Source organism: Glycine soja, chromosome 15, assembly GCF_004193775.1.
Source record: "Glycine soja cultivar W05 chromosome 15, ASM419377v2, whole genome shotgun sequence".
Classification (NCBI taxonomy): domain Eukaryota; kingdom Viridiplantae; phylum Streptophyta; class Magnoliopsida; order Fabales; family Fabaceae; genus Glycine; species Glycine soja.
Window position 1 is genome coordinate 208,146 of NC_041016.1, and position 12,302 is coordinate 220,447.

The 12,302-nt window shown below is 31.9% G+C and overlaps 3 protein-coding genes across 9 annotated transcripts; 2 read left to right on the top strand and 1 right to left on the bottom strand.

The window, feature by feature from the left end:
• The first annotated feature begins 1,663 nt into the window (after positions 1-1,663).
• LOC114388018 (ubiquitin receptor RAD23b-like) lies at positions 1,664-3,780 on the top strand. The gene is made up of 5 exons (XM_028348353.1): positions 1,664-1,709; positions 1,804-1,860; positions 3,207-3,373; positions 3,469-3,572; positions 3,714-3,780. The coding sequence occupies exons 1-5, from the start codon at positions 1,664-1,666 to the stop codon at positions 3,778-3,780; spliced, it is 441 nt and encodes a 146-aa protein (XP_028204154.1).
• LOC114387709 (ubiquitin receptor RAD23b-like) lies at positions 2,929-4,960 on the top strand. Of its 4 annotated transcripts, none has more exons than XM_028347914.1 (7): positions 2,929-3,007; positions 3,196-3,355; positions 3,469-3,608; positions 3,714-4,060; positions 4,130-4,239; positions 4,502-4,580; positions 4,685-4,960. In XM_028347914.1, the coding sequence occupies exons 4-7, from the start codon at positions 4,031-4,033 to the stop codon at positions 4,790-4,792; spliced, it is 327 nt and encodes a 108-aa protein (XP_028203715.1). In that variant the 5' UTR covers positions 2,929-3,007; positions 3,196-3,355; positions 3,469-3,608; positions 3,714-4,030; the 3' UTR covers positions 4,793-4,960. The 4 variants fall into 4 exon arrangements, with proteins under 4 accessions (XP_028203715.1, XP_028203716.1, XP_028203717.1 ...); XM_028347915.1 differs by having other exon boundaries at positions 3,196-3,310; XM_028347916.1 differs by having other exon boundaries at positions 3,196-3,608; positions 3,714-4,239.
• Positions 4,961-6,093: 1,133 nt separating this feature from the next.
• LOC114388375 (protein FAR1-RELATED SEQUENCE 6-like) lies at positions 6,094-11,424 on the bottom strand. Of its 4 annotated transcripts, none has more exons than XM_028348822.1 (4): positions 11,043-11,424; positions 9,721-9,774; positions 8,361-8,525; positions 6,094-8,246 (listed from the first exon to the last, which is right to left on the bottom strand). In XM_028348822.1, exon 4 carries the CDS (start codon positions 8,213-8,215, stop codon positions 6,323-6,325), a length of 1,893 nt encoding a protein of 630 aa, XP_028204623.1. In that variant the 5' UTR covers positions 8,216-8,246; positions 8,361-8,525; positions 9,721-9,774; positions 11,043-11,424; the 3' UTR covers positions 6,094-6,322. The 4 variants fall into 4 exon arrangements, with proteins under 4 accessions (XP_028204623.1, XP_028204622.1, XP_028204620.1 ...); XM_028348821.1 differs by having other exon boundaries at positions 6,094-8,279; XM_028348819.1 differs by having other exon boundaries at positions 6,094-8,525.
• Between the last annotated feature and the right edge of the window lie 878 nt (positions 11,425-12,302).

A 12,302-nucleotide genomic window follows, 5' to 3' on the forward strand; every position in this document is an offset into this window, starting at 1 on the left:
CCTAAAGTACAATTTTCAATTCAATGATTTAAAAGAATGTCAAAATTAGATTACTTCTGGAACAAAAAAAGAACATTTCACAAACATCCATAGCAAGTTTCATATTTGATATTTGTTGCTTTCTTTCCGCCGCGTACGTAAATATTAACCACCGACTGAGTAAAATATCCAAATATCTCCACTTTCAAACGAAATTACAGATGTGATGCGATTGTTCAAAAAAATCTTGTTTTGAATCTACAATAAGAAAAATATTTCTTGCACAACCTCTACAACTTAAAAAAGAAAAAATAAATAAGAGATAAATAATTGATTTGATTGATGATATAATGGAATAGGAAAAGAAAATTATTATTTAGATGCTTAAAATTTTTTATTGTCAATATATAATCAATTCTAGTATAGTAACAGTCAGTCAAGAAGGTAAAGATTGTCAAGGATGACTTATTTCAATTTCCAACTCATCTCAAGGAGGCAATAAGCTAGTCTACAAATAAGTTAATTCAAAATTTCAAATCATGCACGAAAGTTGGTGCGCAAGAATTTCATTGTTCGAGCTTTAGGAATATTATCGTTAACTACAGAATTGAACAGTATGAAAATCAATATGACTGCGAGGATAGAACTTTCATAACAGCAATATACCTTAGTGCAAGTCTCTTGACAACAATTTAGTAGTTGGTTTGATAATTAAATAATTTGTTTCGCCATATAATTTTAAAGGTGCATGTATTCAATACAAAAGATATGCTTGAATAAACACTTGAATCAAACACTTATTCAACAATAACTTATCAATCAACAACTTTTTACAAAATGATAGCAATTTGTGTCACTTAACTAAATTATTTAGGTTTAAATTTAGATCTTGGATATGATGTATATATATGTCATCTTGAAAGAAGAATACTAAACTTGTGTGTACTTGGAGTGTCTAAACAAAGATTAATCATCACATCCGATTGTTGAATACTTCATATTAATGTCATGATAAACAGCAATAATAATAATATTAACAAGTTAGTGTGTTTGGGCCTATTTATAAGAAATAAATTGTGTTTTTCTTTGATCTAAGAATTATAAGAAACAATTACATACATTTTAGATTACAAACATTAACATTAAATGCAATCTGGGACATTTAAATTTAAAGACATTTTTAAAATAAAATTTAAATTTACGATAGTATTAATTAAAAATAACTAATTTGATCACTTTTTTATCTTGATGTTTTGTCCTGTATTTCTTATATATAGGATGAATCGTTAGTACCATATAAATATAAAAGTTAAAATAATTATTTTAAAATTTAGCTTATTAAAATAAGTTAAATTTTGTAGGAAGGTCATAAGCTACTTTTATAAACTTTAATAAGCTTTTATATAAGCTCTTCTTTCATAGGCTCCAAAAATTTAATTTCTTTTTGCAATGACTGATTGACTGGAATCTTTAAGTCAAATTTTTTAACATAGACAAACATTCAATGCTATATGGTTGAGGCAGGCTGCAAGAATGTCCTCGATCGGTCACTTTGAAGTGATGAATTATGCGGGAAAAAAGTAGTTTAAAACTGAATTTCTAGCAGCCAGAGACACTAGTACACTCTTAGTGTAAAACTAATTAAGGCCATTTAGTTGAGTCCAGTTATCCAAAAGCTGTACGAATGAAAAATCTATTAAGAGTAAACAACCACCTCTGGGTTTATGCAAGTAAATGGTAATGAAAGCGTCTAGCCAGTAGCAGTGGTTGGTAGTTTGTTCTCAGCATTTTGGAACAAATGCTATGAAATTGAAAACTTTGCAGGCTTTGCTGGAGCTGAACCGGCATCACTTGCTGGTACGGGTGATATTAGCGGAACAGGTGAGTTCAGATTGGGATTATGAGGCACCACTGAAATATCATTGTCCAAGATAGTTGCTGAATCTGCTGTACGCTGGGTATTCCGACAACACTTTATTTATGTCAAAACTACTACTACTACTACTCACACCGCAAAGGACATAATTAATAACTAGCACCATTGTCCAAGAATATATAAACTACCTCTGCTACTCTTCTTCTTCGATAGATTTTAGACTCACGTACCTAGCAACTAGAGATCATTACACCTTTACACCTTTAGGGATACCCACATCTATATATGCTTCTCAACTCAGATCCCTATCTCAAGTTGTTCCCTACAAATTTTTAGGAGGTTTACTCGGATCGATGCTACTTACGTGAATGGTGCCACTTAATTTCTTCACATTAGAAAAACAATTAATAATTTGTTAAGCATATTACCGAAGCATAGAATATTACAATAAACAAATTGAAATAGAACTTATAAGATTTTACGAGACCTCAATCAAATCAAGCATGTTAGCAATAATTTTAATATATTCATTTATTAATTTCATAACCATTTTCATTAACAAAATGTAATTTATATTATTATATTTTCAATTTTTTATTGTTCCATATCTTGTGCATATTGCACGACCATAACACAGTATTTTTTATATTTAATTTTATGTTATTATTTTTCAGATATGACTATTAAAATAAACAAATTTTTCATATCTGATAAATTTTTTTATTTAGATAATAACATTGTAAAAAAAAATATATCGTTAGTTAAATTTAAATAAATTAACATTCATCACTGTTTTTATCTTTAAAAGTTAAAATGAAGTACACTCATTCAATTGAGAAGGGCCAGGCTTATGTCCAGATTTCGTTCAGCCTGTTGCACTCAGATGTCATTTGACCTGTAATCTTCAATTTGTTCAATCTTCAGATTCCTCAGATGCTTTCACTTTGGAGTACACTACAGCCACACACAAACTGATGAAAATACGCTAAAATTCCGAAAATTCAGTTCAATAATAATGTTAAACTATAAAAGACAGTTGATATGCATTCCACATGCAACTTGAATAGCCCTTATACCATTATGGGTAGCCCAAACTTAGGCTCAACAAATTCTAATCCACAATGGAAAATTAAGTTGTATTACAACCAAGGGGTAAAGCGTACCAGACCCAAATAACTAAAATCTAAATTCCTATTTACACACTCTAGCGTTGTAATTATATTTGTCATAAATTGATATAATATCACCCTCTTGTTGCAATTAACAAATTTAGTTGTTTGCCATTTTCCTGTTTCCTGTAATCAAGCCTTCTAATAAACATTTCAGTATCATTTTTGCAGTGTGACTACAGATACTTATGGTCAGGCTGCTTCAAATTTAGTTGCTGGTAGTAGTCTTGAGCAGACTATTCAGCAAATTATGGACCTGGGTGGTGGCAGTTGGGACAGAGATACAGTTAGTCGTGCTCTTCGAGCAGCTTACAATAACCCAAAGCGTGCTGTAGATTATTTATATTCTGTATTCCTTAAGTGCTCATTGTAGAATCTAACTGCTTAAATTTTCTGCTGCATCTTTTGCAATTTAGCAATTATTTATGTACTTTTTGTTTGCAGAGAATTCCTGAAGCAGCAGAAATTGCTGTGCCAGCTGCTCCTTACCCAATCAGTCAAACAACGGAAACAGGTGGGGTCACCGCCGGGGCTGTTTCTGGGGTCCGGTCCCTAACTCATCTCCGTTGAATATGTCTCCACAGGTAATACTTATAGTTCAAATGGATCATCAGAAGTTTTTGTACCTTGTCGTTTACAGCTTTTTGCTGTTAGTTTTTGAGCTTTATTTTAATTTGAAACTCTTTCAGGAAACAATTTCTGGTGCTGGAGCTGGAATTGGATCCCTTGAGCTTTATAAGAAATGCCAAGACATAAAGCAAAAATATTTGTTGTTGGAGCATTCTCGTCTGTTACAATTATTTTATGGTTTATATGATTGGATTGGAGCTATTTGGAAATGTATGATGAATATGCATATGCCTAGTCAATATACTGCAGGGTTAGCACATAGAACAATTGACAATTTAGTACTGCAATTGATTTGTTATTCTTCTTTCGCTTCAAACTTTAATAGTTTTTAAGTAGCTGTTTTTATCAGCATTTTTAGTTTCAAGCATTACGCTCAATGGTGCAATCCAATCCACAAATTCTGCAGGTATCTAATTGGCTATTTTCTTGATCACCCAATATCTGACATATGGTCACTTTAACATTTCTATTGCAGCCTGTACTTCAGGAACTTGGAAAGCAGAATCTTAGTCTCTCAAGACTTATTCAAGAGCATCATGGTGAATTTCTCCAGTTGATTAACGATCCTGTTGAGGGTTCTGAAGGGTCAGCATACTGCTTGCCATATGTGTTATATGCTAGACAATTTTATTATATCATTGTGTTTTACTAACATTGATCCTGTAATCTGTTTCATCATTTGCTATTTCAATTTTTTAGTCTTTGGCCATGGTTGTAACATGAAAATAACCTTTTGACTATCAGCTTGATACCCTATCCAGGAATTATTTATAACACGACATGGAATTAGTAGTCTGTTATCTCAGAAATATTTTATTTAGAAATGTAACCCTCTTTCTTTTATTAGTGATATATTTGATCAACCTGAGCAAGATATGCCTCATGCTATCAATGTGACGCCAGCGGAGCAGGTGGCAATTGGAAGGGTATGTCTCTTATATTTTTAAGACTGATATTTGCTCATTTTATTTCCACTGACTTATCCATTAGCTTCATATATGTGCTGATTGATTTTACTTATTATACATAGCTTGAGGCTATGGGATTTGATAGAGCCTCAGTCATCGAGGCATGTGACCGTGACGAGCAATTGGCAGCCAACTACTTACTGGAAAATGCTGGAGATTTTGAGGATTAAATCACTAGCCCACATTGATTAGTAGTTTTGTTTGGGGCTTTATTTTTACTTTTTTTGTTGGGGACGCTTAATAATGTGTCTTGGCAAATTTAAGTGGGTAGAGTTTTGGATTTGGTTTGACGTATTTAACTGAGACAATGACTATGATTACAAAATATTCTGTTTTTATGCATACTATTTATATTATTTGGATTTAAACAAATTAGAATTATCAATTTTCTATGACGTCTACGAGATAAAATGTTTTCAGGAATTATTAAATCATAATTATCTTTTTCTTTTTTTCTGTTATTTTTTATCTGTTGTTCTTGTAATATATTTATAAAAAAAATTGTATTAACATGAATTTTTTCTGGGTATTTATAATAAATGTTGCATTTATTCTTTTAAATTAATGAAAGATTCATGGTTGGATACATAAAAAATTGTTTATTGTTTTTTCTCGACAGATGAATAATAAATATTTCTTTTTTCATGAATGGACAAAAGTTACTCTAGATATTAGATTGGTTTAGTTTATACAACAGTGTTTCTGGTTATCTTCCAGATGAAATAGCAAAGCTCTAATTGTAAGTTGATCTATTGGTAGTTGGTTCTATTTTTTCATTTTAATTAGCACCAATGTTAGCTTTCTGCATTGCAGCAGATTCTGATACAGCTATTTTGGTCATGTATTTGCGTCTAATTTTCTTTTTATTTGTTTTATACTATATTTGAGTAGGGAAAAGGAACTCGACTTTAATGCCAGAACCAAGGCAGTGACAACATACATAAAAGTCCACTGTAAAACAGATAAAATGACATAAGCTTACTAAAAGCTTATAAGTTAATTGATTTAATTAAAAATATTTCATAAGATTAACTGATAAATTAGTTGATTAATATCAAATGACATAGAATAATATTTAATACTTTTAATAGTCAATTTTTTTTAACAACTTATCATCTTAAAAAGTAGGACAATAATTTTTTAAATTTTGTATTATAAAAGAATGGTAAAAATTTAGTGATTTTACTCATTAATATTTTAGTAACTTATGAGTTGTGAAAAATAAAGATTTGGTCAAATTAGTTTTATGCTAATCAAGAAACTTATAAAATTCTTGACCAACTTATAAACTAGTTTTTACCAAATTCAATCAATTAGTTTACAAGTGTTTTGCTTTCCAGCTAATTTATAAGTTTCAGTTAGCTTCTGCCAGCTTATAATCTAGTTTTATAGTTTTATATATGCGTCCATCCGGTCTTGTATGGTAATCATTGTTAGCATCATGCCGTTTGATATTTGTTGGCATGCGTCGTTATAGAACAAATCAAATTCAACATTTAGGATGATTGAATTTTTCGATACAAGGGAGATGCAAATGCGAAGGATTAACCCTACTTTATAACATCAGTGCATCTCCATCTGAAGAGACTGGGCTAGTGCTACTCGAATTAGTTGATGGAATTATTTCTGCATGCCGTGTTTACTTTTAAGTACCTATAAAATCGCAAATATACGATGCCGATGCCCTAGTTATACAGACATCAATACTTGTACATTATATTGGGATCCTCAACGTTAACAAGATGAAGCTTGCTCAATATATTCTCCAATGCATGTACCGCAGTCCTGTAATGATCATGAGATTTCTTACCTTCCTCTACAACCTTCACAACCTGTCTGTATAAATGGTCATACCTATGAACTGGATTACTAATATGAATGCCACCACCGTTGTGATCATCAACATTGCTACGCTTCATATCTTTTCTCCATCGTGAAAGAATGTACTGAGCTGGGATCTCTTTTATCCCATTTTGGCTTAAGATAAATAAAGCATGCCTACACAAGTAACCTCTGAAATTGAACAAACCACAGATGCAAAGGACCTCCATTTCAGCTTCATTATAACACACCTTGTAATCTCTTGCATCTCTCTGATTTCCCTCAACTTCAACTTGTTCCTGGACAATGTATGTGACGACTGGGCCATCAGCATTTATCTGTCTGGAGTTAAAGCAAGAAAACATCCCTTCCACTTCCCTTTCAAACATTCTTAATATTTCATTGGTGTATAACTTTGAAACCTGCAAGACAAAGTAAGACCTTGATTTTGGCTCAAAGCTAGAAGATTTTGAGTCCAAATCTGCCAAAGCCTCAAGTTGTCGCTTTGTCTGTAAAATCTGATCATATTTTTCTAAAAATTCTTTTAGAGAAGTTTGTTCATTGAGGTACCCGTCAAAGAAAAATGATGCAACATCACTTGGTTGAATTGGAAGCATTCCTGCCAAGAAGATTTCCTTCAGATAAACTGGAGCCCACCGTTTCCGATCTTCATATAAAGATTGAAGCCATTTATTGTCTCTAGTTTCATTGCTTTTCATCATGTCCTCCCAAGTTGCTTCAAATTCCTCGGCCATCAGAGAGGAATAAACTGCTCTGCTCAAAGCTGCATTGGTTGCTTCATAATCAATGCAGACTCCCAGTTTTTCTGGAATTTTTTGCATTATATTAAACAAGCAAAGGCAGTGTGTAGATCTTGGAAAGACATCGGCAACCACAGTTTGCAAGATTCCACATTGGTTGGTAATGATAACTTGTGGGGGGCGTCCTAAGATACACGTAAGCCACGCCCTGAACAGCCATGTATATGATTCAATGGTGTCACCAGCAAGCAATCCACAACCAAACAAGATGGATTGCTTATGGTGGTTTATCCCAAGGAACAGAACCAGTGGAACTTGAAATTCAGCTGTCAAACACGCAGTATCAATTGCTACAACATCACCAAAATAAGTGTATGCCACTCTGGACTTTGCATCGGCCCAGAACAAATTCCGCAAGCATCCCCTCTCATTGACATCCACCACATAGAAGAAGTGTGGATCTGCCAATTGCTGGTGACTAAAAAAATTAAGAATGGCTTGAGAATCGCCTTTGTTCAGCTTCAACTGATTGGAATAGAGGGCGTTTTGGGATTCCCCTTCATCCTGAGCATCGACTATGACAGTTCGAAACATGGTAATTTTGTGAACCTGTTGAGCAGCAGCTGCATCTAAGTGGTGGTGGTGGTCATGGTCGTCGTCTAAGTGGAAGGTTCTTTTGGTCCCAAGAGGAATATGCTTATGAGACTTGTAAAACTTTCCACTGGTGGGGTTAATCAAGTGATTGTGGTCAAGCTCAACTTCAATAATTCTCCATCTAGTGGAGTCCATCAACCTGAACTTGATCATAGCAGGACAACCTGTTCTGGTTTCGGGTCTGGGGCGATTGGCTTCAGTTCTTTTCTTGAAGCCAGCACTGCTGCAGCTAAGTTTGGCTCTGTAACGTTCCTTGGTCTTGCGGTACCAGGTATTAGTGACCCTAACCCCAAAACCCTGTTCCTTGGCGTACCAATTATAGAAGTAATAGACATCATCGTAGCTGTCAAATTCCATTCCAACGGCAGGAGCAACAGGGACAGCCTCACTGTTCAGACACACTTTATCCATCTAATCTAATCTATCAAAATTCACAAACCCTAAACCTAAAAAATGCTTTCCAATTAACTACGGATACACAGAGTAACAGTAGTAGTATTACCTTATTACTTCTTCTTCTCTTCAATTGCTCCCTCGAGCGCAGGCAGGAGAGAGAGGCTCCTTTGGTACCACGCCGTCTCCATTTTTATTAACCTCTTGCTCCCACTTTACTTTACGCACTCTTTTCATTTTCTTGCTGCTCCTATTTCGTGTATATTTGGAAATGCTTCGTGAAAATAAATAGCAATTGAAATCTAATAAGTACACCATTTCTAAAGAAGATATACTAAATGGTAATTTATGACTTTTATTGACACCATGTGAAAATAAAATGGATTACTCAGAATGATACTTGAGGGGTGAATACAGTACACAAAACTCTTTTTTCCAAAAACAAGTTTGTTCCTTTTTTTTCTTCTTCTCAAAAATAGTTCACAAACACACAAAATATTCTCAATGGATCATTATATGAAATTTCTTTTGAGGTTATTATTGATTGGACATGAATGCAATATGATTCTCGGGCTCAAGTTCCAAAGTTCTAACGCAATCCTAATTCACAACATTGAAATAATAATCAATAAAATAGCTAATGCTTAATTACTCTGGTTATCAATAACAAAGACCTATTAATCAATTATCAAAGTTTTTTTTAATCAATATAAGTGAATTTATCCTATAACTAAAGTAATTGAATAAGAAACAGTGAGGAAAAGAAATAGTGTCAGGGAGAAAAGAGGTATTATGTGTCTCTCCGATCTATGTATTATTTTAATTTATAAATAAAATACTATAGATAAAGACGGAGAAAGGAAGTTGAATATAACAGAATTAAATAAATTTTTAGTTATTAAATTTTTATTTTTACTTTTTATTTGACTAGTTAAGATCTTTTAATTTTTTTCATTAAATAATTTTACTTAATTTTTATTATCTCAAATTAAACGTGCAAACCAGAGAAAAAGAGAATTTAATCAATTTTTTTAAAAATAAAATAAAAAAGTATCCAAAACATCATTAAAGTAAAGTAAAGAGACTCTTATGTAGAACAATACTTTCAATAATAATAATTTTCTAGAATATATATATATATATATATATATATATATATATATATTTATTAACACTAATATAATACTCGTGCATATGCACACGCACGGATGAAGAGTGAGTACGTGCTGATTGAGTTTAATAATACAATTTATTAAATAATATAGATTTATATGAATCATGATTGAAATGTAATTTTATTTATAATTTGAATAAAAACAGAGTTAAATATAAGCTCACAATACAAATATTACATATTTATAGTTGGAATGAAAATGTTCTTAAAAATTTCAAAAACTTTACAAAGGATAGCAGAGCGGTAAAGAATGTGTTGTGATGGTATAAAATGATTTGGTATATAATCTACTTACCTTAATAATTGGACTTGCTGTTAGAATTATGTTGAGCAGCAAAAATAGATAAACCTGTTGATAAGAAAATATATATTGAAATGGTAGATTAAAATAAATTAACTCCAAAAGCAGGAATACTTTTGTAGCAGTCTTAATATAAGAAGATCTTATATGAAGTATAATTTAGTATGGCTACTTTTATAAGTAAGTAGTTTAGTGCGATAACTATTTGTTGAATTTGTCTTATTATTTGGATTTGCTAATAACATAAAGTTGGGCAACCAAAGAAGAGGAAGCAAGTTGGGCAACCAAAGAAGAGGAAGCTGTGATAGGCAAGTATATGGTATAAATTGGATAAATGACATTATTTTTTGTTAACAGAGTAACTTTCCACAATGATCTATGGAATATAATATTTTTTAAACATAGTAGCTAGTATGTAGATGAATTTGTGTACAACGAAGTAAAAAAAAAAAAAACCTGCAATGTAGATAGGTTAAGTGGTTTTCTTGGCTATTCAAGCTGAAGTCATAATTAGTTCATTCAACTTGTCTTGGAGACTGAATTTGTTGGTAGGATAACTTTGATAAAAAAAGAAGTAGAGCTTCCAAATGACACCATTTGCTGCTAGATAAAATGTATATTGGATTGATAAATGAAAAAAATAATTCACACACTAAATATAATAAATAACATTTAGATAAACAAATTTAAAAGTAGGAGTAATCTTATAACAGTCAAAATATAAGAGAATTTATGTATAATAAAGTCAAAAAACCTACAATGTAATTGAAGTTAAGAAAATCTGTACTGTAGATAGATTATGATTTTTGTGAAATATTATAAGAAAAGATAGATTATGATTTTTGTGAAATATTATAAGAAAACCTGCTACAATTTCTAACACACCGTCTAAAACCTTGAGTTAATGCATGTTTCCATGTGTGATTCTCTTCTTTGGTCATGTGTTTGGTGATGATCAAACATTATAAATAAAATATTTCTGGTGTTTGGTGGAAACGTGAGTGGGAGCTGATAGGAAGAAGCCAACACGGCCCATGCTGATCGGCCCAAACGGAACATCAAGAAACCAACATATTTGGAGCACTACGTTTAGCTGATATAAAATCACAGACACAAATAAATAATTGTAGTAACTAAAATCCAAAAACTGTTATAAGCTGCTCAGGAGACATATTCCTTTTTCTGTTAGTGGGCGGAAACAGAGAATTCTAGTAGAATTCACCCAACCATTTTGTATTTAAATGAGCTTGCATCAATGAAATGGTATCAAGATGAATTTCAGTAGAAATTACTAGTGTAGAATCGAGGTGCCAAACCTTCCGCCGCCACCAAGCTTCCATGGATTTCAAATTCGATGTCATTGCTTTCCAAGGTAATCAGCCAACTTTTCCCATCTTCTTCCTGTGCAAAGTCATCACCAAACAGCAGAAACCACACCGTGTCCCCTTCCCATGACAGTTTCCCATCTCCCCGTTAACGCCAAGCACCATGCACCCTCCCCCATCCCGGGGCCATCAGTCACCGGTTCCGCACGGAATCCCCCGGCCGCTGCATTCTTCCCTCCGACCTTCGCTTCTCCCTTTTCGTTGTGTTTGTGGCTATGGTCACGGACACGAATCTCGATTACCCCTTCCTCTTCACCGTCTTCTTTGCCATTCTCGTCGCTCGCTGCCAAATGGCTCTGCTAGAATCTTCATTCACTCATTCCTACCCCACTTTAATTTGGAACGCACTTTAATTTGGAATGCATGATTGAGTAACTTATGCATTTAAAAAATCAACTTTAGTTGCAAATGGTAAAATGAATTTCTTGTCATCTATTATCTAAATAAAAATTAATTCAAAAGCATATCAATTCTATAAATTCATATTAATTCCATAAAAGCAGATCCAGACACGCACTGCTGAATCATCTATCTAGCTTCTCAATGCATTAAAATTGGGGAAACACCGTCGAAGAGAAATTCAGGATTAGATTTTTCTCAGACAGCATATAAGATAATCATGCATACAACATCTCTAATAATTGGAATAAAGCTAAGAAAAATTTCTTAAAAATAAGATTTATATTTTTGTAGAAAAATATAACAAACTATTTCTTAGCAATAAAATATAATATTTATCTGACACATAATAATATTATAATTAAATCATAATTCAGTAAAAAAATATTTAATTACTTATTTGATCTTTATAATTTTATCATTTATACATTTTAGTCCTTATAGTTTTAAAATAATTTTTTTAGTCCTTATAATTTGAAAGTGAGTTTTTAGTTATTATACTTTATATTTTTATTTTTTTTAGTCCTTGCCATCAAAATATGAGTAATATTATTAATTATAAAAATATTAACAAGTAATTCATAATTAATTTATGATAAAATAATTTATAATAAAAAATAATTGATAATTTATAACTAATTATTTTTATATTTTCTTTAAAAGATAATTAAAATATAAATTATAGAAACTAAAAAAAAATTTCAAACTATAGGGATTAAAAGATATTTAAAATACATATTATAAAGACTAAAAAAATCACTTTTAAACTATAAAAAATAAAAAAAATAAAAT

Bases quoted from the DNA above. Each gene is read 5' to 3' on its own strand.
- LOC114388018 (XM_028348353.1), top strand. From the start codon at position 1,664: ATGAAAAATCTATTAAGAGTAAACAACCACCTCTGGGTTTATGCAA. The intron at 1,710-1,803 runs GTAAATGGTAAT...AAAACTTTGCAG, and splicing joins CCACCTCTGGGTTTATGCAA to GCTTTGCTGGAGCTGAACCG. The intron at 3,573-3,713 runs GTCCCTAACTCA...AAACTCTTTCAG, and splicing joins GGGGCTGTTTCTGGGGTCCG to GAAACAATTTCTGGTGCTGG.
- LOC114387709 (XM_028347914.1), top strand. From the start codon at position 4,031: ATGGTGCAATCCAATCCACAAATTCTGCAG. The intron at 4,061-4,129 runs GTATCTAATTGG...TTTCTATTGCAG, and splicing joins CCAATCCACAAATTCTGCAG to CCTGTACTTCAGGAACTTGG. The intron at 4,581-4,684 runs GTATGTCTCTTA...TATTATACATAG, and splicing joins AGCAGGTGGCAATTGGAAGG to CTTGAGGCTATGGGATTTGA.
- LOC114388375 (XM_028348820.1), bottom strand. From the start codon at position 8,269: ATGGATAAAGTGTGTCTGAACAGTGAGGCTGTCCCTGTTGCTCCTGCC.